Source organism: Rutilus rutilus (assembly GCF_951802725.1).
Source record: "Rutilus rutilus genome assembly, chromosome: 19".
NCBI lineage: Eukaryota > Metazoa > Chordata > Actinopteri > Cypriniformes > Leuciscidae > Rutilus > Rutilus rutilus.
Genome location: NC_140232.1, coordinates 16,259,430 through 16,283,619, shown reverse-complemented (window position 1 = coordinate 16,283,619; position 24,190 = coordinate 16,259,430). Strand labels below are relative to the sequence as shown.

The following is a 24,190-nucleotide window of genomic DNA, read 5'->3' as shown; positions in this document are numbered from 1 at the left end:
CAAAGTCTTTTCCTTTTAATATCTTAACAATTTATTCTTACATCCTTACAAACTTCTGTCTTCAGAAGATTTTCATGAATCATGACTATGGTGTAAGTCTATGGGATACAATCGCACACCCCTCCTCAACAATACTTCCAATTTGAGGTATAATTCATGTCCGTTGGAACAAGTTTGAAATACGTGGGGTAAGGTGTTCAAATCCCTATGAGTAATGACTGTAGCCAGTCTTTATATAGTTTCTGATACTACTGTTATAGGGTTTCTTACAGCCAATAGTGCTTTTTTTGTTTGTTTGTTTAGCTGACTAGCTGATGATTTTTTTTTTTTTTTTTTGGATGTGCCATATGTTGTTGTAGACTTGTTTGGATCCACCTTTTCTGGGCAAATGTAGCGTTGCTTTTTTCTGAGCATGCTGGGCAATGGCTCAAGATGTGATGTTGTCAGGGATTTCTTCAGTGATCTGGGACAGATTGGAAACAGCTGCTCGGAGGCTGACGGAACTGGAATTATCAGGCATTGAGTCTAAACGATGTGATTTAAAAAACATAGATCAGAAAAGAGAGATTATAACTGTTTCATTATGTATCGTAATTAATCAACTTATTACTGAGCACGTCTGTGGTGTGATGTAGTCTGCAGTGCTCATATTTTACAGCTCTGTTCTCTTTAAATTGTGGTCATTCATTTAAAGCAATAGTTCACCCAACAATTTAAATTATCTACCCTTGTGCTGTACCAAAGCTGCATCATTTGTTTCTTCTGTGGAAGACAAAAGGAGATTTTTGTATAATGAAAATGGACGGAGGCTCGTAAAGCCTGGTTCACACGGGACGATTTTAAAATTGTCGCCCGATTTTCCAAACCTGAGAGACCCCACACACGGCGATTAAAAAATCACGGGTCTAACAGTTTTGGTCGTACAGTGTGTGGTGCGCAGCCACACGGCAAAATCAACACGTCACACACGAACCGATTTGACTCCCGAGCATTCCCAGGTCAGACGGGAAATCTCGCAAAATCCCTCGAGATCAAACGTGACTTCAGAGTAAACAATCATGGCGGACGAAGAGGATGCAGTGGCGATAGTTTGTATTTTATTTTTAACCGACGTCCATCGGACTTTCTGGTGCGCCATGCCGCCGGCTGTTTGGATTTTGTTTCCCGGTGCTTCCTCGCCGCCTCGTCACCTCGCTACCTCGCTACCTCGCTTTCTGATTGGCTACACGCCACAGTCCACAGGCTGCGTGCTCGTTTGTCCCACACACTCGTGGACACCACACACGCGGAGAAATCGGGCCAAAAAAATCCAACATGTTGGATATCCCCGATTTGAGATCGGAGCGGTCCCGACGTCCTTCCGAGCAGACAAGAGCCAGCGCAAATACCTGTATTTACATCCTGTTTTCGGTCGAAGTCCACAGTAGTCGATTGTCGAGTTCACGCGCGTGATCATAGGTACTAAACCTATGCGCGTGAACTTGACAATCGACTACTTTGGACTTCGACCGAAAACAGGATGTAAATACAGGTATGAGCGCTGGCTGAATAAACATAATTTTTTATATATTTCTTTCACATCTACTGCAGTCAGATTCACCCGCGTTCACTCCGAAGGAATCACTCACATGACCTGTGCACTTGTAATGACACATCAAGGATGTTAAGAGGCTAAAAGCAGGTTTAAAACTTGCCCCATTGAAGTCAACAGGGTGCCAATTTTAAAAAGAGGATAACACGGTGTAGGAAACACCGATTTTTGTCGTTGTTCTCTGTACTGACAGCACTCCAAATGTACAAAAAAATTAGCTCAATGTTAAAATTGACTGGAGTTCTCCTTTAAGATTGTCGGAAGGGGTGAATCGGGGCTAAAATCGGCCTAATTATCCTGCCGTGTGAACCAGGCTTAAGTTTAGAAAAAGGAAATTTGGGGTTTGTAAGATTTTTTTAAGGATTTCGTCTCTTATGCTCACCAAGGCTGCATTTATTTAATCAAAAATACAATAAAAGAGCAATATTGTGAAATACTATTTCTCTTTTCTATTTTAACATACAGTATGTTAAAAATAGTATGTATTCCTGTCACATGAACCTTCAGAAATCATTCTAATGTGCTGGTTTGATGCTAAAGAAACATTTCTTAGTATTATCAATGTTGACATACATTTTGCTTGATATTTTTGTAGAAAATGTGATAAAATGTGATTTGTTTTCAGGTTTCTTTGGTAAATAGAAAGTAAAAAAACAGCATTTATTTGAAATAGAAATCTTTTGTATCGTCACTTTTGATCCATTTAATGCATCCTTGCTCAATAAAAGTATTAATTTCTTTTAAAAAGCATCTTTCTGACTGCAAACTTTTAAATGGTGTTATAAATTCACTATAAAAGTAGTTTGTAAATCTTGTGATATCTTCAGTCTTTTGATTCCATACAATAGTGAGAAAAAGGCTGAAATTTAAGTCATTTTTTTTCCAGTGAAAATATTGCCCTTCATCACGGGAGATACGATTTTCTGTGAATAATGAATTACATTTTTTTTATCAGATTTTTTTTAAATCTACACTTTTTTTTTTCAATCTGGTTTTGAAAGTTTGCCTGCTTCTTTTTATTATTTTAATAATCTGTTTTTCTCCTATACTTCTGATCCATATGGAGAAAAAGGCCTGACAGGACCCTTGTTTACCCTGCAGAGCTAATTGATTCTCACTGCTGTTCTGATCAATTTCATTTCACACATCATTATGTCAGCATAAATATTGTCCCACTGTGCCCACAGATAAATGCTTGTCTTTTCTTTTTGTCCTCTTTTCAAATGTTATCTTCGCACCTTTTCGATTCATCTTCGCAGTCGGAGCTCCACAGAGACCGTTAATGTGTTAACGAGAATGTGACCTATTGTTATCGTCCTCTTTATTTAGCCGAGGATGTAATTATAATCCTACATTCTATCCATATGAAATTCATTCCTTCAAGCATTTACAGTATCATCAGAATTTGTGAAAGCCGTGTTTTTCATAGCCTGTGTTAATAAAGGACATTATGGCTTTGAGTAAGTGTAAGAGGTTTTAAGAGGCTGCTTGTGATGCCACAAAGCAGCTAAAGGAATAAGGTTACCTACAAGCTTTCTAAAGGTTTTTGTCTTTCTGTTTGCTAACTTCATCCTTCCTTTTTCATCACTGTGTTCTGATACATGAAGACAGAAAGCATAGAAAAATATGTTTTTTTACTTCAAAATAATTGCTATATTGGAAAGGTCTTTATTTACTCTTTTTAGAACAGCGGAAAGAAAAAGGGAAGTGAATGGGAGAGAGAGGCAGAACTCAAACGCCAGTCAAATGTTTTTCACACTTGTTTCTTATGGTCTTAAAGGGGTGGTTGATTATGATTTCACTTTTCTAACTAAGTTAGTGTGTAATGTTGCTGTTTGAGCATAAACAGCATCTGCAAAGTTCAAAGCAAAGGGAGATATTTGCTTTTAAAGTTAAGGACTACAACAAACAGCTAGTAAAGACTACACAACATTCCTCCAGGGTTAGTGACATCAACAACCCTATAATTTACATAATCCCGGCCCCCGGAACACGATTTATTTATTATCAAGACAGAATATGCTAATCAGTGACTAGAAGATAACTACACATAAGCTACACAAATTCATCAATTAACCATTCAGAAATGTCCTGTTGCTTCTACATGTTGTCACTTCTTTTTGAGTCTCTCCATCATTGACTCCGTTGACATCATCTGAATCCGGTTTGAACATAAAAGGCTAAAAGTTTTTGAAATTTTCAGTGCATGTCTGTGTGAGGTAAAAGGACACAAGCTGTTGAAGCTTCGCCCTCTGTGCCGGGAGCAGCAGCTCATTTGCATTTAAAGGAACAGACACAAAACAGTGCGTTTTTGCTCACCCTCAAAAAGTGACAACTTTAACATGCTATATAAAATATCTGTGGGGTATTTTGAACTAAAACTTCACATACACACTCTGGGGACATCAAAGACACATTATACCACCCCTTTAAGACCTTTTGACCTAAAGGTTTAATGATTAAAATGGCTGATATTAATTTTATAGTTATGCTTTTATTAGTGTGACAGTGAAAACTGGAGTAATGGAGTAACTGGAGTAAGTTTAGCTTTGAATCACAGGAATAAATTGCATTTTAATATATTAAAATAGAAAACAGGTTTTACAAATAATACAGCCTCTGTGAGCTCTTTGAGACTTTTCAAAAAAATAAAAAAGATTCTTACTACAAACTTTTGAACTGTAGTGTATATCCCTGATAAACCTCACTAAATTTGGTTATATTTATGCTTGAAGAAAAAGCAATGTCAAAATATTTTTTCTGTAAAATAAGACAAAGACATACAATATAATATTTTGTAGCTGGAAATCGCTACTGCACAGCACAGAATTAATCAAATGTTTTCTTCTCTTTCTTTTCTCTGGTGCTGTTCTCTCTTTCTGATGGTCCCATGTTAATTTGAGTAGCGCACCGAGTGGATGAGTGCAGATTCTCTATCTCTGCCTCTTAGTGCATGGGAGTAGCAAAGGCTAATTGAATAGCATAGCTGTAATAGGCTAGATTTAATTTGCCTTGCCCGCACTGAAAACCAATTAGGAAAACGGTGAGGAGGGGTGGCCGCCTTCTAGACTGACACTCTGTACGTCTGCAGAGTTTTTCAGGACTTGCGGCCGAGCCATTCGGGCAAATGTTTGCCTGTCCTCACAGGATTCCAGACCTGACCCCAGTACAAATGGCCCCCTGGCTGTTGGGAAAAAAAGGCTTAACCATTTTCACAGACAGCCAAACACGCTAATTAAAATTGATAATGGGGAGAGAACAAGCTCAGCCCCACAAAGCTGACAAAATGCGGGATTTTTCAGGCCCTTGTTTGTTTAGAAGTTGGACATTGAGCCAAGGGGAAGGTCAGTTTTGTGGTGCTGAACTGGCATGATGGCTTGCTAATCTGCTCTGATTGTTTCTTATTGTATGGAAATTGTTTTAGATTGAATTTATTATTGGATTCATGGGACAAGTTTTATATACACAAGATGCTTGGTAATGTTTCTCTAATAATTATAAACAACTCTCAAAAATATTTTTTTAAGGTTTACTCATAACTCATTGAGTTATCCCTAATATAATAATAATAATAGCTATATTATATATCATAATTTATTATTATATACATATTTTAAATTAAGAATTTTACAGTCATGGATATATCATTAAAATACTTTATTAAACTTTATGAGGAGTACAAATAATATCAAACATAATGTTTAAAACAGAATACATTCTTTTAAATGGCAAATCATGGATGTTTTATTTGCCATTAATTGAAATTATATCATACTTTGAGCGTATTTAAACTTGTATTACTCATTCAGGTGTTGGTTGTATTGAATGTGCATGATGAAGGAGTAGAGAAACAAAATAGTCCATTATAATCCACAAACTAAAAAACAGGAGATCGCTGGTTACACAACCACTAAACAGCGACGAGACCGGACAATGGAACCCAGAAAAATACACAGGGCTTGAATACAAAAAGGGCTTAAATACACAGGGGATGATTTACTGAAACAGAACAGGTGTGTAAGACTAATTAGCAAACAAGGAAACCAACTAGCAAATCAGGCAGGCAAAACGGTAACAGGACACAGAGAAAATTAAACCAAAACAGATTATTATTATTCTCATATTGCCGGGAGTTGTTTTTTGATTGAACTGGGGGCTATCCTTAAAGCACCGTGAAGGAGAATAAACAGTCTGAGAATCATTGTTTTGTATTACTCTTCTGTAATTTAGCTCGGCTGGCGAGGGCTAGTTTATAAATTCCAACGGTAAACACTGATGGTGGATATTTTTCTTGCTCTCTTCCAGCCCATTTTTCGTTTTCCTGCCTGATCATTTATTCTCTCCCTTTTGAGGGCTGCTGATGTCCAGATGTCTGTTTGTGTTATGGACGTTAGTGTGGTGGGTTGCCGGAGGGGCGAGCTTGTGTTGCCCAATTGCCTGTTGGCGGGGTGTAGGAGCCATGCAGCTGGGGACGAGTAGGGCTATAAATACCCTGCTGCTCACTCTCTTGAGGCCAATGGCTGTGCAATGCACTGGCTCTTTCTCTCAACTACTGCAACTCTTTCAGCACGCAGCATCTGAAAGGTCATTGAGTGGTCAGCCATGCAAATGACGGATCTCAGACGACTGTGTGACTATAAAGGTTCTTCAATAGTTCTGCAAAGAACCTTCTTATCAAGAGCCATTTTCTCTGTTTGGGGCTCTTGACTTGGCTCTTACTTTTAATGTTACTTTAAGGGTTGACTGTCTGCTCTGTTATTTAATGAAATTGGGTCCAATTTGGAAAAGATGAAAGAGAAATATTGTAGCAATAATAATAACAACAACAATTTATCGTCACAGTAATGTTAAGTTTGTTTTAGTTTTCATGGAAACTGATGGGTGGCGGGAAACTCGAACAAAGAAACTATAATGTGACTAATAAATACAAACGAAGAGTCCATGAAAACTAAAACAAACTGCTGTGACAAGTATACATATTTTGAATTAAGATAAAAGATAAAATAATCACTCTTTGTCTAGGGCTGTGCCGGTAAACTTGACAACCGCACCACCGCGGTTGTAAAGCGCCACCGCGGTGGCTGAGTAGTAGCCTACCGGCGGTGGTTTGTCTAAAAAAAAAAAATTGTATATGAATGCTGTTTTACATTAATATTATGACACACAAAGCTTTGTTTACAAAATAAATAATAGGTTAGCAATTAAATGTTATATCGCAGCCATGGAAAAGTTTGAATTCATGACGAATGAGAGAGTTGTAGCCTACATGAGCCCATAAACTTAAGCTTTGTCGGCTTTGAATTCTGGTTTGCGATCTGGTCACCCGATTATTAGCGAATTTAAAAATATTCCATTAGTTATTCCTTATAGAAAGCTTGAATTATCGACTTTTAAACAAAACAATTCAAAACGAAAATAAACCGACTAGCATTATGCTTATGTATTCCGAATGAAGTGTGCATTTCTCTCTAGGCGCGTTCACTGCGAAGAGTGAGCATCGTCAACTTCATCTTTGCAGCCCGACACACACACACACACACACACACACACACACACACACACACACACACAAACACTTTATTAATAAACAATTCAAATGTCTCCTTGCTATATTTGACACGTTCATAATCATTACTTTTGCCGGTTCTTTGTGACAGCTGTTATGTGCGTTAATGGCAGCGTCACCCTCCGGTTACATGAACGCGTCACGACTGCATCAGCACCAGAACATGGAGATTTTATTTTAGAGAATGATCGCACAACAGACATTAGAACATTAGATATTCTATAATTAAATCAACTAATCGAATATTCAAAAATCGTGACTCATCCCTGCATGGAATCTCTTTTTTCTTTTCCCATCTCTTGCGTCTCACCCAAAGACCCGTTATAAACGTTTCTTCCTTTGTTCGCTTTTAGGTCTATTATTTTCGTATTCTTTACTGTGTTAAAGTAGAAAAAACGCTGTAGGACAGATAGCCTACATTTTTACTTGTAAGTCAAATTCTTTTTAACACAGTTTGTGCTTGTTAGACATATGATAATTGGTAAGGCGCGTCAAGTTCATTTTGTAAAGCGCGTTTCACACGCGGGGGTGATTTTAGTTTGGCTTTCTCTGGCAGCGAGCCTAAATGCCTTGCCCTTGTAGAAGATAAAATTCGCTCTTCATACCTTTTACAAGTAGAAAACATGAAGATATCAGAAAAGAGATCGATGGTCTCTTTCCTGTTCGTGTCCCACATCCCTCTCAAAGCGCAGAGCGGTAGGCTATATCACGCGCCTTAAATTTGTGTGGAAATATTACACGAAAGCTTTTTTTTTAAATAGATTCAACTTTATTATATTATGCAAGTTACCAGTAATTACTTATATTTATTTCAATGCTTTACAGGCTTTAGTGTGTTGTTTCTTTTGTTTTTGTTTTATTTATTTATTTCAAATAACCCCCCCCCCCCCCCCCCCCCCCCAACCACCGCAACACCGCCGGTATTTGGGTCCATTACTACCGCGGTGGTAAAAAACTGCCACCGTCACAGCCCTATCTTTGTCTAAATAAATTTGTTTAATAACTAAAAATTCACCATTTCAGTTGTGTGTGTGTGTGTATGTATATATATATATATATATATATATATATATATATATATATATACATATACATAACAAAAAAATATATATATATATATAAAAATTAAATAAAAATTTAAAAATGTTATGAGTACAAAATTTATGTTTAAATTTATTAAAATTTAATGTTTTATAACATGTTTAAAAAATATAGTCTTTTACATGGCAAAGCCAGTGGTTATTTTATTAGATATTATTAATGTAAGCAAATTTATGTTTTTAAATGTTTTATTTATGTTAACATTTTAATTTTTTATTTTGTAAAAGGTCATTGTATATAAAAGTCTGTACAGTTCAAGTCTTTATTTTAGCAAGTTATTTTAGTAACTTTACTGTGTCAGAAATTTAGCATGATCATCTCACAGCGTGTTTGCTGCTACGACCATTTACTGACTAGCCAATAAAAATGCTACATGAAACGGCGTATTGATCAACACGGCATAACGCTAAAACTTAAAATGCTTACCTCAAGCTCCATTTTCAAAATTGCCATGCCAAGTTGGCCTCTTTTCCCTAGCAATAGCCGCGTCCATATTCTCCTCTTTCGCTTCCTCCTCTTTTTTTCAGAGCACATAAAAACCTCAGTTGCCAAAGTGTGATTAATCTTGCTCTATTTGTTTACCACTAGCGCATGCTGATGGCGTTTTATTCTTCTATACTATGTCGTAGCCTATGATTCAATAGGTGTCATCATCATACAGTTTACATACATGTCATACCCAAGTTTATTAGATCCATGTCTACAGTGTGATTTGTAACAGTCTTGTAGGATTGCCGAAATCGCAGTCTGTAGTAGGCATAATGAAGACGATTGTGTTGAGCTTTGGGTTGCAACGCCAGAATTTTTTTTTTCCATTTGCAGCAGTTTGCGCGTTGGCTTGATGAAGAGATGCTCAGCTACTCATCTGCGGGGGGCCACATCTGTGGCGAATGCGATGCGTGTTACAGTAGCACTGTCAAATCTGGCTACCTGGAGCCGGTATAACATGCTCTCACACATTTATTTTTTCATTTTAGGAGGAGTAAAATTTACATACGTGGCATCAGCAACCAGATGCATTTCCACTTGTCCAGTTTAGTTTGGAATGTGTCTCAGACCAATTACTGAAGTGGTTTGAGTGATCAGAAGTGTTTACACCTGGTCTTTTAACGAACGGATAGCTATCCGATCAGAGAAAACATTTGTTCATTCTTTTGCCTACTGGTTTGTTTGGACCAACTGAACGATTGTTTTCAAAGATGTCATGTGAGCCATATCATGAAAGCACACAGTTTTAACAGATCCGTTGTGACACAAACACTAAATTACATGCGAACACACACACACACACACAAACTCTCAGTCAACATATACCCAACCACAGCCAAAAAACAGTTGCATGGAAGCTTAACACAACTTGCCTGGTAGACAGCAGGCTATTCAAGGCTATTTGTTTTCACATACTTGTCAATGATCAAACCATTTTCCCTTCACAGCTATTCACACCACAGTCTAATTTTAGCCCTGTAGATTACCCATGGTTCATCCCCTCAGTGTAACGTTTCTGAATCTTCTCCAGAACAAAGGCCGCCCCCCGTTACACCTGACTGCTGCCATGAATTAGTAAACATGCTTTTTGTTCCTTCTGCTTCCTGTGATCTGAAGGGCTAAGCTAACAGTTTGGCTAACTCATCTATCCTGGTCATTTAAGAGCGGACGCTTAGGCAGGTGTGAGTATCTGAAGATCTCAAATGCCATATATTCAGGTACTTTAAACTGAAACTTTAAACTGGTGAGTCATTACATGGCTGTTTTTGGTGCCTTTTATAACACATTAGCTTCTTTTATGAAGTATTTTGCGCTCTTGTCAAATGGCATCTTCGATAGTTCAGGCTGCAATTATAGTCAATATTAGAGATTTTCTCTGGAGTGCTAGTCAAACTATTGCATTTGATTATAAATGACATACAGTGAAATCCAAAAGTCTGAAAACTTTAGTGAAAATGCTTTTATTTTAGCATTTTCTATTATTATTATTATTATTATATGGGTAAATGAGACATACAAGTCTAAGATAAAGAAAAGGACAAATATTTTAAAAATCTAGTTTAAACACGTCGGGTTCTTAGAAATGTATGCTTTGTAATTATGTTGGTTTCATATGGTTTTGAAAACTTTAATACTGTTTTCAAAGAAAGTTTCAATTTATAATACAATTTCTTCTTCTTCTTCTGATTAATGGCGGATCATATATTATACAATTTAAGCCTGGTTTAGTTGCACTAGTAGTATGTTGAGATTCACGGCTATGGTAAGGACATTTCTGAAACACACTCGAAGCAGTTGACCAATCACAACACACTGGTCCAGCCAGCCAATCAGAGCACATTGTGTTTTTTCTTCGGAAGGAGGGTCTTCATAGAAACAGGAGCTAAACGGGTGCGTTTCCCAAAAGCATTGTTAGCCAAATATGGTTGCAATTTTTTCGTCTTTTCCAAAATAGTTGAACGATTTGATGTTTCCCCTTAACCATAGTTCCAACGAGCATTCGTGAACAGCTCTTGAGCATAGAGCTTAAATAGATCATGCTCTTGGGTGCTTAGTAAGCAATCTAACATTCAGTACATTCTATATCTTTCATCCCATTTAAATATACAGTTTAATCTATAATTTAGCGTAGTGTGGTTTTTGAGGAGTGTGCGTATGCATAAATGCACAGAGGGAACCCCGGAGTAAGACATATGAGAGAACACGCGATAAATCAAACATCCAATGAAGCAAAACAACAGGGAACAAAAACAGTGTCCTTAGTTCGTTACAGCAGCATATTAGAAAAATTACGTTACGTAGAGAAAGCTGCTGACTAAATGACCCACATGTATATTGGAGTAAAGTGTACGCCAAATACTGCATGTTAACGTGATTTAAAAAATACCGGCTTTCTGTTTTTTTATGTAAATTAGCTATAATAATATTAAATACATGAATTGCAATTTTCAAATTGATTAATTAGTAGAAGTTATTACTCCACCACCTGCTTGTGACATCATTAATGACAGCCCTATATTGTTAAACTAATGTGGTTCAAACGACAGAGGTGCGACTAGTTTTGGGAAACTAGCTAGTTAGATTAAACAAAATTGCATCGTACCATGATAAACAGACTGTGAAGAGAGGTGCTGCTATAATAATGTAAAATATATTAAAAATTTTTTGAACATTCAAGCATGAAAACCTATTCTAGTAGACCCCAAAAACTAAATCCAGACTTTGTAAAAGGGCATAATAGGTCCTCTTAAATATATTGAAAATGGTAACAAGAAGATTTTCAATGTGGTCTCACACTTTTGGACATATCACACTGATTATGTGGTTGTTTCTTAAATTATCAGTTTTTTCACTCATATTTTAATCAGATCATAGCAGTCTGGCAGCCACTTGAATTTGTAAGCTTTTCAGTAACTGAGAGCTTTTGCTGAAGCTAAACATCTGGTTCAGCTCCTGTTATAGCATTCATGTTACCTGACTAACATCAGCAAGCAAGATCATCTGTGCGTGTGTGTTTGTTCATTTACAGCAGTTTAATATACCCACACGCATGTGTTCATGCCTGTTTGTTCGTTGTTTTCTGTACATTCAAATGGAGCAGCTGATAATGTTTTGTATGTAACCCAAACCAGTTTATGGACGGACACACACACACACACACACACACACACACACACACACACATGAACAAACAGACATGTTGATAGGCTTCTGTTTGCTTGCCAGAGTAGTAATGGCCCCTGGTAATGTGTAAAGAACATGATGATGGTGTAATGTTGCTTTGTACTCACTGGCCACCTGCTAAAGTCAGGCCTTACAGGAAACCAGCACTGTTGACAAGAACCACAAAAGAGTCACTCTGCAAACAAAAAACACACAGTGTACACACAGACATACTGGCTAGCTGGAATATTTAATTGTAGATGACATGCTTGTTTAGCTGTAACTATCCTTATTTCCTGCATAAAGGAAAAAATCATATTAAAGTTGATATTTTCAGTTGAACTTCAGTTGACCTTTAAGGAGCAAAAATGGCACATAAGAGTGAGTGAAGAGTGAAGTTAATACTTTGAAAAGCTTTAACAATAGCTTTAATTAATATGCTACTTGTCTGATATTTCATATCTAATGTAACGACGTTCATACATTAAATGTGACATAAGTGTCCAAATACTATTGGGATCACAGTAGAAACATTTATATAGCTTTTATATTTTGTATTTTATATAAAATGTTATTTATTTATTATTTATTTCTATATTAATAATATTATGTATTAAGATACGAATATTTATGTATAATGTTTAACTGTTTAAAAGTTTGGGGTCAGTAAGATTTTTGGTCTCGAATGCTGCATTTATTTGATCAAAAATACAGTAAAAAGAGAAAAATTGTGAAATGTTATTGCAATTTAAAACCATCCATCCATCCATCCATCCATCCATCCATCCATCCATCCATCCATCCATCCAATATTTATGTAGTTTTATTTCTGTGTTTTCCAGAAACTGCGGAATGAGGTGTTTCCATTGCATTTATCTGAATTATCGCCCCAGCATGTGGAAGCGTACCGACTGCTAGAGGACAGGAAACACAAACTTTCACCCGAGACCGCCGCCCTCTACCTGCTTCGACAACAGCACAAACTTTTGGTCAGTCAGCATGCATCCTTACTCTTAACCGGATGGCAATCATGCCAAAGACTTTGCGTCTGTTTTAATGTTTAAGGGTTTTGCTTTAGGAAAGTAAAGATGGAGAGTGTGTTTTGTTCCTTGCATAATGTTAAAGCCTAAATAAATGTTTGCTTAAATTGATTTTAACACACACTCTTATGTGCATACGTATATCCCACCGGAGATTGTTTGGAAGTCTTCAGGCTTCTCTTTGATGTGCTGGTCTAGATGTAAATGAATTGCATTGATTACATGCACACACCAGCTTATATTCCTGTCACATCATGTTTCCCAGTAGAAGCTGTCTGTGAGTCATCAGATTTCCCATTTCAGTAGCTTTCAATTCTGTAAAAGATGTGTTGTCCACAGAATACTGGATTGCATGTAATGAATGTTGGCCCAAATATATTAAGTTGAGATTTATTCAATTTGGGCAAATTTTCATTAGGAGTAAAAAACTGAATTATGTAGTGCTCAACATCTTTTATTGCCATTGGCTTATAGCACAAATACATTGTCCATGTAACTATGCCATTCACATTATAACAATATCATTTCATATTTAATTTTAGTGGGCTTTGTGTCATGTCTGTTTGTGATGATTACACATCATCATCATCATGTGGTCGTGTGGCATGTTCGTTTTTTTTTTCTCAGTCTCACATTCTCTTTTTGTTGTGTTCCTTTACCAAAGAAATCGAGTCCAATGGAGAATAATGATTATAGGCCCATAGCCTTGACATCATGTAGCCTGACTACGTCAGACTTCGTACTTCCGCTCAATTTCAGTTCGCTTCTGTACTCAGTCTGAGATAGCGACCTATCTCCCCATTTTCCTCCGGCCTGAAAACAGCCGGCCAATCAACGAACAGAGGGCGGGCTGAGAGCCGTGACGTAGACGCTGATTGTACCGTGGATGCTTAGTTTTACTTCACATAATCTGCAAAAGTCGTTCACAGCCATGTTCACTCCGGTATTTCGCTCGATGGTTTTGTTTTCGCATCATACATGTGTTTACAGTGGAAGTTTGATGCGGCTTAGCCAGCGCATAACACACGTCATAACCAAACATTATGTGATTGGCTTACGGGTAACCAATGATTTGAAACTTCAGACAAGACAGAAACACAACACAAAATCCAGGCCTGGCCTCTCTCATTCTTCACTGTCATCGCTCCTCCTTTTGTTTCCGCTCCTCCGTGAGAGATACGAGACTGGTGCGTCGCGCAGGTGTCGCTCATTATCAATCATGCCACTGGCCTCGCGCCATTCTCCCACGGCCCTCGGCCTCGTCCTGCTCGCCACACTAATCTTTCTGTGTATCATTCAGAGGTAGAACATTTTATGAAGTGGTGTGACCTTAATCATCTCATTATAAATGTAAAAAAAAATAGAGTAACTGATTTTTTTTATCCGAGGTCAATAGGGAACCACTTATATCTATTCATAAGATATCCATTAAACAAGTGTGTTCTTTTAAATACCTAAGTGTTTATATGGATACCTTACTTATCTGGGGATTTCATAGTGTATGCTGTCGCGTGCAACAGAGGTTACATTTTCTGTGAAGGGCCAGATTTACTAACAGCTTGCACCAGCGCAAACCCTCTTTTGGCGTTAAAAACTACTGTCAGGATTTACTAAAGACACGCAGTGAAAAATTAACGCTGAATAGGCGTGGACAGGGTTATTTTTGCGGCTGATCTTATTGCTTATACATTTGTAGGAGTTTTCATTTCAGACACTAATACATAATGGTTATACTGAATCGTTTGGCAACATCACAGTTCAGTCCAAAGCTAAACTTGCCTGCCTGGTAAAGATAATAGGAAATTATAGGAAAAAGGGAATATCAACCATTGGAGTATTCATATGAGCAGTCTGTTATCAAGGAAGCTACCAAGATATTATCTGATCCTTCACATAACTTATATACAGAATATGAGTTGCTGCCTTCAGGCAGATGATATAGGCTGCCTGTGTGTAGAGACAATCGTTTTAAGAAATCCTTTGTACCTACGTCGATTAGACTTTTAAATAAGCAATAATTATTTGTTCTTTGCGTTCATAATGTGCGTGTGTATGTTTCATGGATTATGTTTTTGGTCAGTGTATGTGTGCACCAGAGTCCAAGACAGATTTCCCCATCGGGGACTATAAAGTGTATTGAATTGAATTGTGGACGCCCAGAGCTGCAGTTCCTCTAACCTGTTAGTTGCTTGGAAACAGCATTTTTATAAAAGCAGTCCATTAGCATGTCACTTACCTTGTTTTGGTGTGTCACATTTTTGCATTGTTCAGTAACTGAGAAGAAACATGAGGAGTGGTGCATATGTTTGTGTGTATGTAGAAGAGGCAGACCTGAAAACATCTTGCTCATGAATAATGGTAATTTTGCTAACTCTGGAGTTTTCAAACCAGGGTCCGGAGACTCTCAAATAGGGGTACAATGATTGTTAAAGTGTTAGTTCACCCAAAAATGAATTAGTTCACCCTCATGTTGTTCCAACCCCGTAAGGCTTTCGTTCATCTTCGTAACACAAATTAAGATATTTTTGATGAAATCTGAGAGCTGGCTCACTCCTTCATAGGCTGCAAGGTAATTGATATCTGTCATCCCAGAAAAGTTAGTAAAGACATCGTTAAAATAGTCCAAGTGACTACAGTACAGTGGCTCAACCTTACGTTTATCAAGCAACGAGAATACTTTTTATGCGAAAAAAATAAATAAATAACGACTTTATTCAACCATCTCTTCTCTTCCATGTCATTCTCCTAAGCTGTTGATGTAGTGTAACAGCGCATCGCTTCTGGGTTGTTCGTCAGAACGTAGGGTCACTATTGGCCGACGCTGGTCATGTTTGTGATGCATGTGATGCTGGCCAATAGTGAGCCTACGTTCTGACGTACAACCCAGAAGCGCTGCGCTGTTACACTACGTGAACTCACTCAGAGGCCTACAGAAAAGAAAATGAAGAGTTGAATAAAGTAGTTCTTTTTGTTTTTAACTTGTTCGCCACTCTCATCCCTATCTTAGCCCTGAAAACACACACACACACACACACACACACACACACACACACACACACACACACACACACACACACACACACACACACACACACACACACCTCAAGTATCTCTTATCGTCAACAGTGAAGTAGTGAAATATAGAGCCTGCAGGTGCACATGCATATACACAGGGTCCACAATGAATGCCAATGACGGTTGAAGTAAGATTCCTTATCAGACATCATTTAATTAAAAGTACTCTTTCTGTTCACATGACGAAAAATTCAGTTTTTCTCTAGGATCGTATCTGTTACGCTCTTAAAAATAAAGGTTGACATTCATGGTTCCTTAAAGAACCTTTAACATCTATGGAACCTTTCCATTGCACAAAAGGTTTTTTTATAGTGGAAAAAGGTTCTTCAAATTATAAAAAAAAGTTTAGTTCTTAGTTCTTCTAAGAACTGTGTCAAAAACAAACACTTTTGGAACCTTTATTTTTAAGAGTGTAGCCAGCCTCTTCAGCCCCTTAATGTGTTTCATATCAAGACATACCTGAAAGACATTTTCTGCCTGCTAATGCTGTGAGTTTCAAACTGGTTCACAAATTTGTTTCAGGGATCGGGCAACACTGTTTGCGCTGTATGTCATCACACCAGAAATGTACCACAAAATTCACTACAGTTCATAAGTTTGGGGTCAGTAATTTTTTTAAAAGAAATGAATACTTTTACTCAGAAAGGATTCATTAGATTGATTAAAAGCGACAGTACAGACACTTACAATGTTACAACAGATTTGTTTATTTGTTTATTACAGAAAAAAAAGGAAGATGGTTTCCACAAAATATTAAGCAACTGTTTTCAACATTGATAATCAGCACCAAATCAGCATATGTACCCTTTTTACATTTCCGTGTTTCTCCAAAGCAGAAGTCGTCAAATAGCAAAATAAAAACTCCACAATAGTGTTTTCATGACTTTCAAAAATAGGAAAAATTGAAAGCGATTGATAACGGCAGTCAGAAGCGAGAAAGATGACGACATTATGTGACACTGAAGACTGGAGTAATGATGCTGAAAATGCAGCTTTGCATCACAGGAATAAATTACATTTTAAAATATATAAAGATAGAAAACAGCTATTTTAAACGGTAATAATATTTCACAATATTACTGGTTTGGCTCTTTTTGATCAAATAAATATAGACTTCTTTAACAACATAATAGGTAGAACACAGTTGGCTTATTGTGCAGCTGAAACATTTTAATTTATGGCTTATTAAGATGAGAAAAGCAACATGTCACACATCTAGATGAAAATGATACCCCTGACATCAACCTTTCTCACTTTCTTTTGTCTCCGAACATCTCCCATTAGATGGGACAAAAAAAAAAGAAGAGCTTGATGACACAGGAGAAATCAGCGGAGTTGAAATCTCTTCCTTCTCTGCCAACTTTCACAATCGTTTTTTTTTTCTCTGACTGTGCGAGAATTCATTAAAATTTCACTCAGCCTGCGGCCTCTCTCTCTCTTCCCTCTCAATCTATCTTTCTCCCTTTGGCTTTTCACTCTCTGAATGAATGGAGCTTTGAATAATGTAACCAGTTTTAACAAGATCATAAAACCCCCCCATCCAACATTCATAAGCCAGTTAGCTGAGGTTGAGGATCTTGGGGACGGCACACACACGTTAAGCTCACCTCGTTTTTCTCACACACTCGCACGTACATGCAATCGGGCACGTGCACTCTGAAAAGCACGCTCAAACGTCTCTCTTCCAGACGCAGCCGCACACACATACTTGAATTCCGCAGAGGATGAAAGAGTGACGCAGGAGCTGGAGAGATGAGAGAGGGATGCCTTGAGGACGAGGATGAGAGACAGAGAGTGAAATCAAAGAAGCAGTGATGTAAGAGAAGCCCCCATAGGTCCTGTCCTCCTGTCCGTCTGTTGAGAAAACATCACCAGCTCTCTAGCGCTACCACAATTTAGAGGACTGTGAATGTCGTTTACACTGCTTTTATTTCTAAAACGCTTTAATTACACGTTTTAGTTATCATATATTTATTATAGTCCTGAAGGATAAAAAAGTTGTGTTGAAAATAACTGTACAAATACACCAGAAATATCTGAGTGCCTATTGCCTAAGGAACATTATTTTCAAAAGCATCCATCAGTGCAATACTTCCCATAACCCTTTGCACTATATAAGAGAAAAGCTCCATTTGAAATATCAAACCTTCAAAGTATGTGATTGCGGAAGTGCAGTATTTGATGCAAAACTGTTTATTGTTTATGAAGTATGTTTTATTAGTATGCATGTGTGTAGTATGAATATAATTAGATTCGGAATATTAGCGGAATTCTATTTTCTGAATACTGTGTAGTTTGACATACTACGTATTTGAGTATTGCATACTACTGCATATAGTATAATAGTACTATTAGTATTTGCTAATATTTTGAATTGGCTTTTATTTTAATCTTTTTTTATTTGAATTTTAGTTTGTTTTAGTAATTTTGTTATGTGCTTTTGTCTTTTTACTATTATTATTTTCATTTTCATTTTCAATAGTTTCAATTGTTATCTTTAAATATATGAATCCAATACAATAAATGAAGGTAATACATTTTGCTATGCTAATTTTAGCTAGCTATTTTTTTATCACCAGTGCAGAACATTTTTGTACAGATACTCATACAAACGATACACATACAAATGAAGGATAAACCAAGAAGCATTTTCATACATAATATTTCAGTAGTGTAATGTGATCCTGATTCAGCGATACAGGAATGTGTGTGTGTGTGTGTGTGTTACTGTGGGAATGTGTGTCTCCTTTAAGTCTGTGAAAACGAAATGTGACCTTCATAAGAAGATGAAATACACTGTGAGCAACAGACTTACATTGATTTCTGTAGCAATTATTGCCATTCCCAGCTCAGCTAGTGCATAAATATTGATGTTCCATGTTGAGACGTTAAACATTCAGTGGGTGTATATCAGCATGCACGCGTGTTTTTGCGTATATTGCTGGTTCTTTTACTTTCCCTCTCACTCTCTCTCTCTATATTTGCTTTTCACATTTTCCATGTGCATTTAGGTCATATTCACATTGTCTATTTTTCAGCCATTCTCTCTTCGCAAACACATGCAGAACGCCACACATCCTTCCAGCAGACGTGTCAGACGTCACAGTGAGAATGCACTCCAAATCTGTAACATCTAATTTTACGCTATCAAAAGGAGGGACATGTTCAATCTCACAGCCCTTAATTAGATCTCTGGCACTGGAGGTGTGCGTGTATGTGCGTATTCACACACACACACATCTGTGTGGGTGTGTGTTTGTGTGGTAGAATCAGCAAGAGGCATTGCAATCAGTGTGTGTCAGATTTCTGCATGCATGTTCGTGAGAAAAAAAATTAAAAATGGAGCATCATATGTTTTCATGTTATTTGGTTCATTAATGGCTCGTTTACAACACCTTATTTATATGTAGTTAAAATGTTAATTAGTCTCACATTTTTTTAATGGGTGTTTTTACAAACACGGACTCTCCATGTATTCCCTCTTCATTTGATGCTCATGCAGAGGAGTGCATGTGCAACATTTTCAGAGGAGGATTAGGCCACTCTCGCTTTGATATTTCCAGAATCTCAGCAGGTCGAAGCCAGTGGGAGAGAGTTTTGACACTTTTATGTGTGATAGAAGAAGCAGAAGGAGGTATAAAACTGAACTAAACAGCAGTGTATAGATGAGAGACTGCACATTCGAAGCTGCTACAGTACATTGGTTATTATTTAAGGCCTCCCAAAGTAATACTTGGACTATAATTTAGTGCACCAACACTGTAGAGGGTTCAGACTGAAATAACAACACTTTATGTCGAAATGGTCAGCATATCGGGTGTTTAAATCATCCTAGTTTTACCATCGGATGGCCCAAAGGTTGTTATAGAGACAATCTGATCCATATTGCAAACAAAGATAGCGAGATTTGGATGAAATCGCTGATTCAAATTGGCCAATGTTGCATTTACAAGGTACAACTTGTGTGACAATGAGCTCTTTTGAGGAGTAACTAATCTTTGGGTTTTCCCAAATTTTGGAGGCTCATTTAAATCATATTTTCTATTCATATTCAAGAGTTTTGTTTGAGACACTTCAGCCCTAACAATCAAATGAAAAAATAAACTGTGGTAGGTCAGGATTCATGGGTAGTTCATGGGACATTAAATATTTTTGGGAAGTGATGTGACTTGCTATATTCATTTATTTATTAGTTTATATTTTTATTAAAATAATTCATTAACAAAATGGTGTTCATGGACATCACAGGCCCTGTTTACACCTGGTATTATGATGCGTTTTTGTCGATTGAATTACATGTAGACAAGGGAGACACATTTCTATTTCCACCTGGTGTTTTAATCCGTCTCTTCTGTCCACTTTTAACTACTTCTGTCCTGATTTCTTCGAGGGGAGGGTAAATGTGTGAGCTTTTTCACATCTTTCGATCTAATGGATGTAATAAGCTCACGCAATTTATATATGAATGCGACCAGAGGCGATGGAAAAACATATGGAGAGAATCAGCTTTTTTATTTCTGTTCAGACCACCCTGAACACAGTGACTGCTTGTTAGAAATCATGAATGGTGAGAGAACATTGTGCTTGGTACGTTTTTCGTCTTCAAACAAAACATGGGTCTTCAGCCAACAAAGTCCCATCTGGAAAGTGCGCTTCCCATAATGTTTACACATTAGGTCAGTAGGTGCAGAGTAGATTTTTTTTTGTGGCTATTCGAATGGATTTGACCACACAAGCATTTACACTAAGAAAGCAATCCGGTCAAATGCGTTTACCATCTGGAAGTTGTTCAAATTGGACAAGCTCAAAACGTTTTAGACCCATTTACACCTGAATTTAGCATTGTACACTTATAATCCGACCGACAAAACTCATCTTAATACCAGGTGTAAACAGGGCCTCAGACTTAATGTCAAATATCCACATATCCGCATGCCAGTCAAATAGACTTTTTTCTGTCTAAGTGGGTGGTTTTTGGCCAGTAGAAGCTGTAATGTAGACCACACTTAATGCAGATTATCGAAAGTCCGGCTACACAAGACTAAAAGCATCTTAAAATTGCAAACAGCACAAAGCATGCTTTTTTGGGGCCTCAAGGCCATCAGCAAAACAAGAAAAAAGACTTGATTGGGCAGCGAGTGTATAGTTGAGCTCCACTCTACTGTGTGCTTGATTCAGCACCACGGTCAGCTCCTCTAGCTAGAGATAGAGCTGCATCTAGTGGACTACATTCCCTCAAACTATGTCTGTCCTGCGCCAAAGAGCCAGTTTGTCAACACTTCATTAAAGTCTCATCAAAGAGCTGACTAGTCATGATGAATAAATTATTTGAATAAATTATTAACTGTTATGTTTTTGCTCAGTGCCTTGTGGTGGAGAGATGCTACAACAAAAACCTCACTGAAATTGCACAGCGCTTATGTTTTTAATCATCTTGCTGCAGATGCAGTCTTCATCTTCTTCTAACTGCTGACATCTTTGTGGAATTTTCTTTTATTGTCTTCGCTTTTGAAGAACATTAATAAAGTAACACTTGCTGTAGTCTGTTCAGTCAAATCATAGAAAGATTTGTCTCCATTACTAACACGGTGTCCTACTAACCAGGCACAACATGACAGGATTCCAGTGATGTCGTTTTTTCTGTTCACACTAAAAGAGAAATGCTGCGTTACATGATAAAATCGCAGCTGATCAAAACCAAGAGAGAGATCTATGTGTGCATGCTTATATATAACATCTGATGTTTAAGCAATATTGTTGGCCTTCTAAATGTCGTCATCACCATCAAATTGTCAGTTATTGTCAAATTATCATCAAATGATTAGACAATTATTATCCTTTAAATGATATAACATCTATTTAATTAATAAATTAACACTATAAAAGTGATAGCTTAGCATACTGTTAACCATTCAGCCTGATAGTTTAACATACCTTTAACCATTCAGCCTGATAGTTTAACATACTGTTAAACATGTAGCCTGATAGCTTGGGATACTATAAAACACTCAGCTTGATAAACTTTTTACTAATCATACTGTTAACCGTTTAGCCTGATAACATACATTTAACCATTTAGACTGATAGATTAACATACTCTTAACTACTTAGCCTGATAGCTTAGCATACCATTAATTGCTTATCCGGAAAGCTTAGCATACGTTAACATTCAGTCTGATAGCTTAAAGGCCTGTTCACACCAAGGAAGATAACTATAATGATAACGATAAAGATATAGTTCTTAAAATCATGCTAAATATAAAAGAATAGCAGAGTCCACACCGCAATTAACGATAATGCAGAAAAACAATTTTTTTTTTACACCTGTTTATGATAAAAACATTGACAGCCAATCAGAATCCATCCTGATTTAGAGAAGTCGAGCATTTTAAAGCGGCAGACGACAAAACTGCATTGGTGTGGATGCTAATATAGTTATAGTAATCTTTATTGTTATTGCTCTTGGTGTAAATGAGCCTTAACATACTTTTAACCGATCAGCATGATAGATTAACTAACATACCGCTAACCGCTTATTTTGATGGCTTAGCATACTTTAACCAGTTAGCCTTATAGCTTAGCATATTGTTAACCGATTAGCCTGATGACTTCTCATACTCTGCACAATTTTTCTAAACCTATACAAGTTATTAGACACAATAACAACTCTCTTTCTGTGTGTGTGTGTGTATTTGCATTAAGATGAACTGTTTGTGGGCATATCTCTCAGTGTGTCTGTGCAAAAGGTTAATGTGGACTTGGGTCGGTTAAACCTCCTCTGTAACTCAATCAACAGGTATGGGATCAGTACACACTGTTGCGGTATTGAGTTACAGTGACAGCGCTCGAGTCTAATGGCGTTCATCCAGACTTCTGGAACCTTCATGAGTATTCAGATGTGTCTGTCTAGAGAGAGCTGTTAGTCTAGTCTGAGTGTTTGTGGTGCGAGCGCTGTTGTTGGAGGGGAAAGAACACGATGAGAGAAATTAGCCTCCAGTACTGCTCGGTGTGTGCATGGGAGAAGGTAAGCAGAGGGAGATGAGAGAATGATTGTACTGCACGTAGTTAATGCTGTCACATGTGGTAAAGACTGCTTGATCATCTAATATACTGTACAAGTCTGTTTCTGTGCTTAGATTACATCTAGATTTCATAGGAGACCATTTATGCATTTGGAGCACTTATCCTGTTTATTAATGCATGAGAATTTGTGTATGTATAACCTAAATGTGTGAATGTTGTACATGCACATTTTTTTTTATTACTACCCAGATTTTCAATGTGGTCTCAGACTTTTTAACCATAACAACAACACATTAAAAAAAAAGAGGGCAGATATACTTTTTTTCAGAAATGCTGCATTTATTTAATCAAAAGTGACAGTAAAGACATGTATAATACATACAATTATAAAAGCAGCACAAATGTTTTCAACGTTGATAATACTAAGATCATCATATTAGAGGATCATATGACAGCAAAGACTGGAGTAACGATGCTGAAAATTCAGCTTTGCATCACAGGAAGTTTCATTTTAAAATATATTCAAATAGAAAGGTTATTTTAAATTGTAATAATACTGCACAACTACTATTAAATGAGGCCTTGGAGAGCATAAATTCTATCAAAAACATTAAATCTTTTCCTCAAAATAGTTTGAAAGAGTTTCACCTCAACAAACAAATGTCCTCATTTAGTACATTTGTGTGTGTGACTGTGTAAATGCAAAAGGGGTGTGTGTGTGTGTGTGTGTGTGTGTGTGTGTCCTTATCAAGCTGGTTTAATAAGTGTTTGATAAAGACTATGCTCCCTGCAGTGTGTAAGACAGTATCTCACAGTACTTGTGAACTCATATTAGGTAATACAGCAAGCACCTCAGTGGTGTAATAAGATCAGCTCAAGGCTACGGAAAGTCTGATCTCTGATCATCTCTGATGTTCGCACCCTCGGCAGGGTCCATTTCTCTTTCTCCTCTCCTTTCCCCCTTAGCTTATCTCTTTTCCTCTGATAATCACTCTTCTCATTTCACTGCAAGGCTAAAATTCAGCTGAAATCTCTGGACATCAGAGGATGGATGAGATTCCCTATCTCACCCTTAGCTTTCTCGAGAGCACTCTATCAGTGCCCTGTGGTTTATCGGTTGGAAATCAGTATTAATATACTGAT

The 24,190-nt window shown here is 37.2% G+C and overlaps 1 protein-coding gene across 3 annotated transcripts in view; it reads left to right on the top strand.

Annotated features, from left to right (window-relative positions):
* Positions 1 to 24,190, top strand: part of rimbp2b (RIMS binding protein 2b) — a 157,492-nt gene that overhangs the window by 20,665 nt on the left and 112,637 nt on the right. For all 3 annotated transcript variants that reach the window (XM_084389491.1, XM_084389490.1, XM_084389492.1), the window contains exon 3: positions 12,752 to 12,898. In XM_084389491.1, coding sequence (XP_084245617.1) covers positions 12,752 to 12,898 — 147 coding nt within the window. The remainder of the gene's footprint in view (positions 1 to 12,751; positions 12,899 to 24,190) is intronic.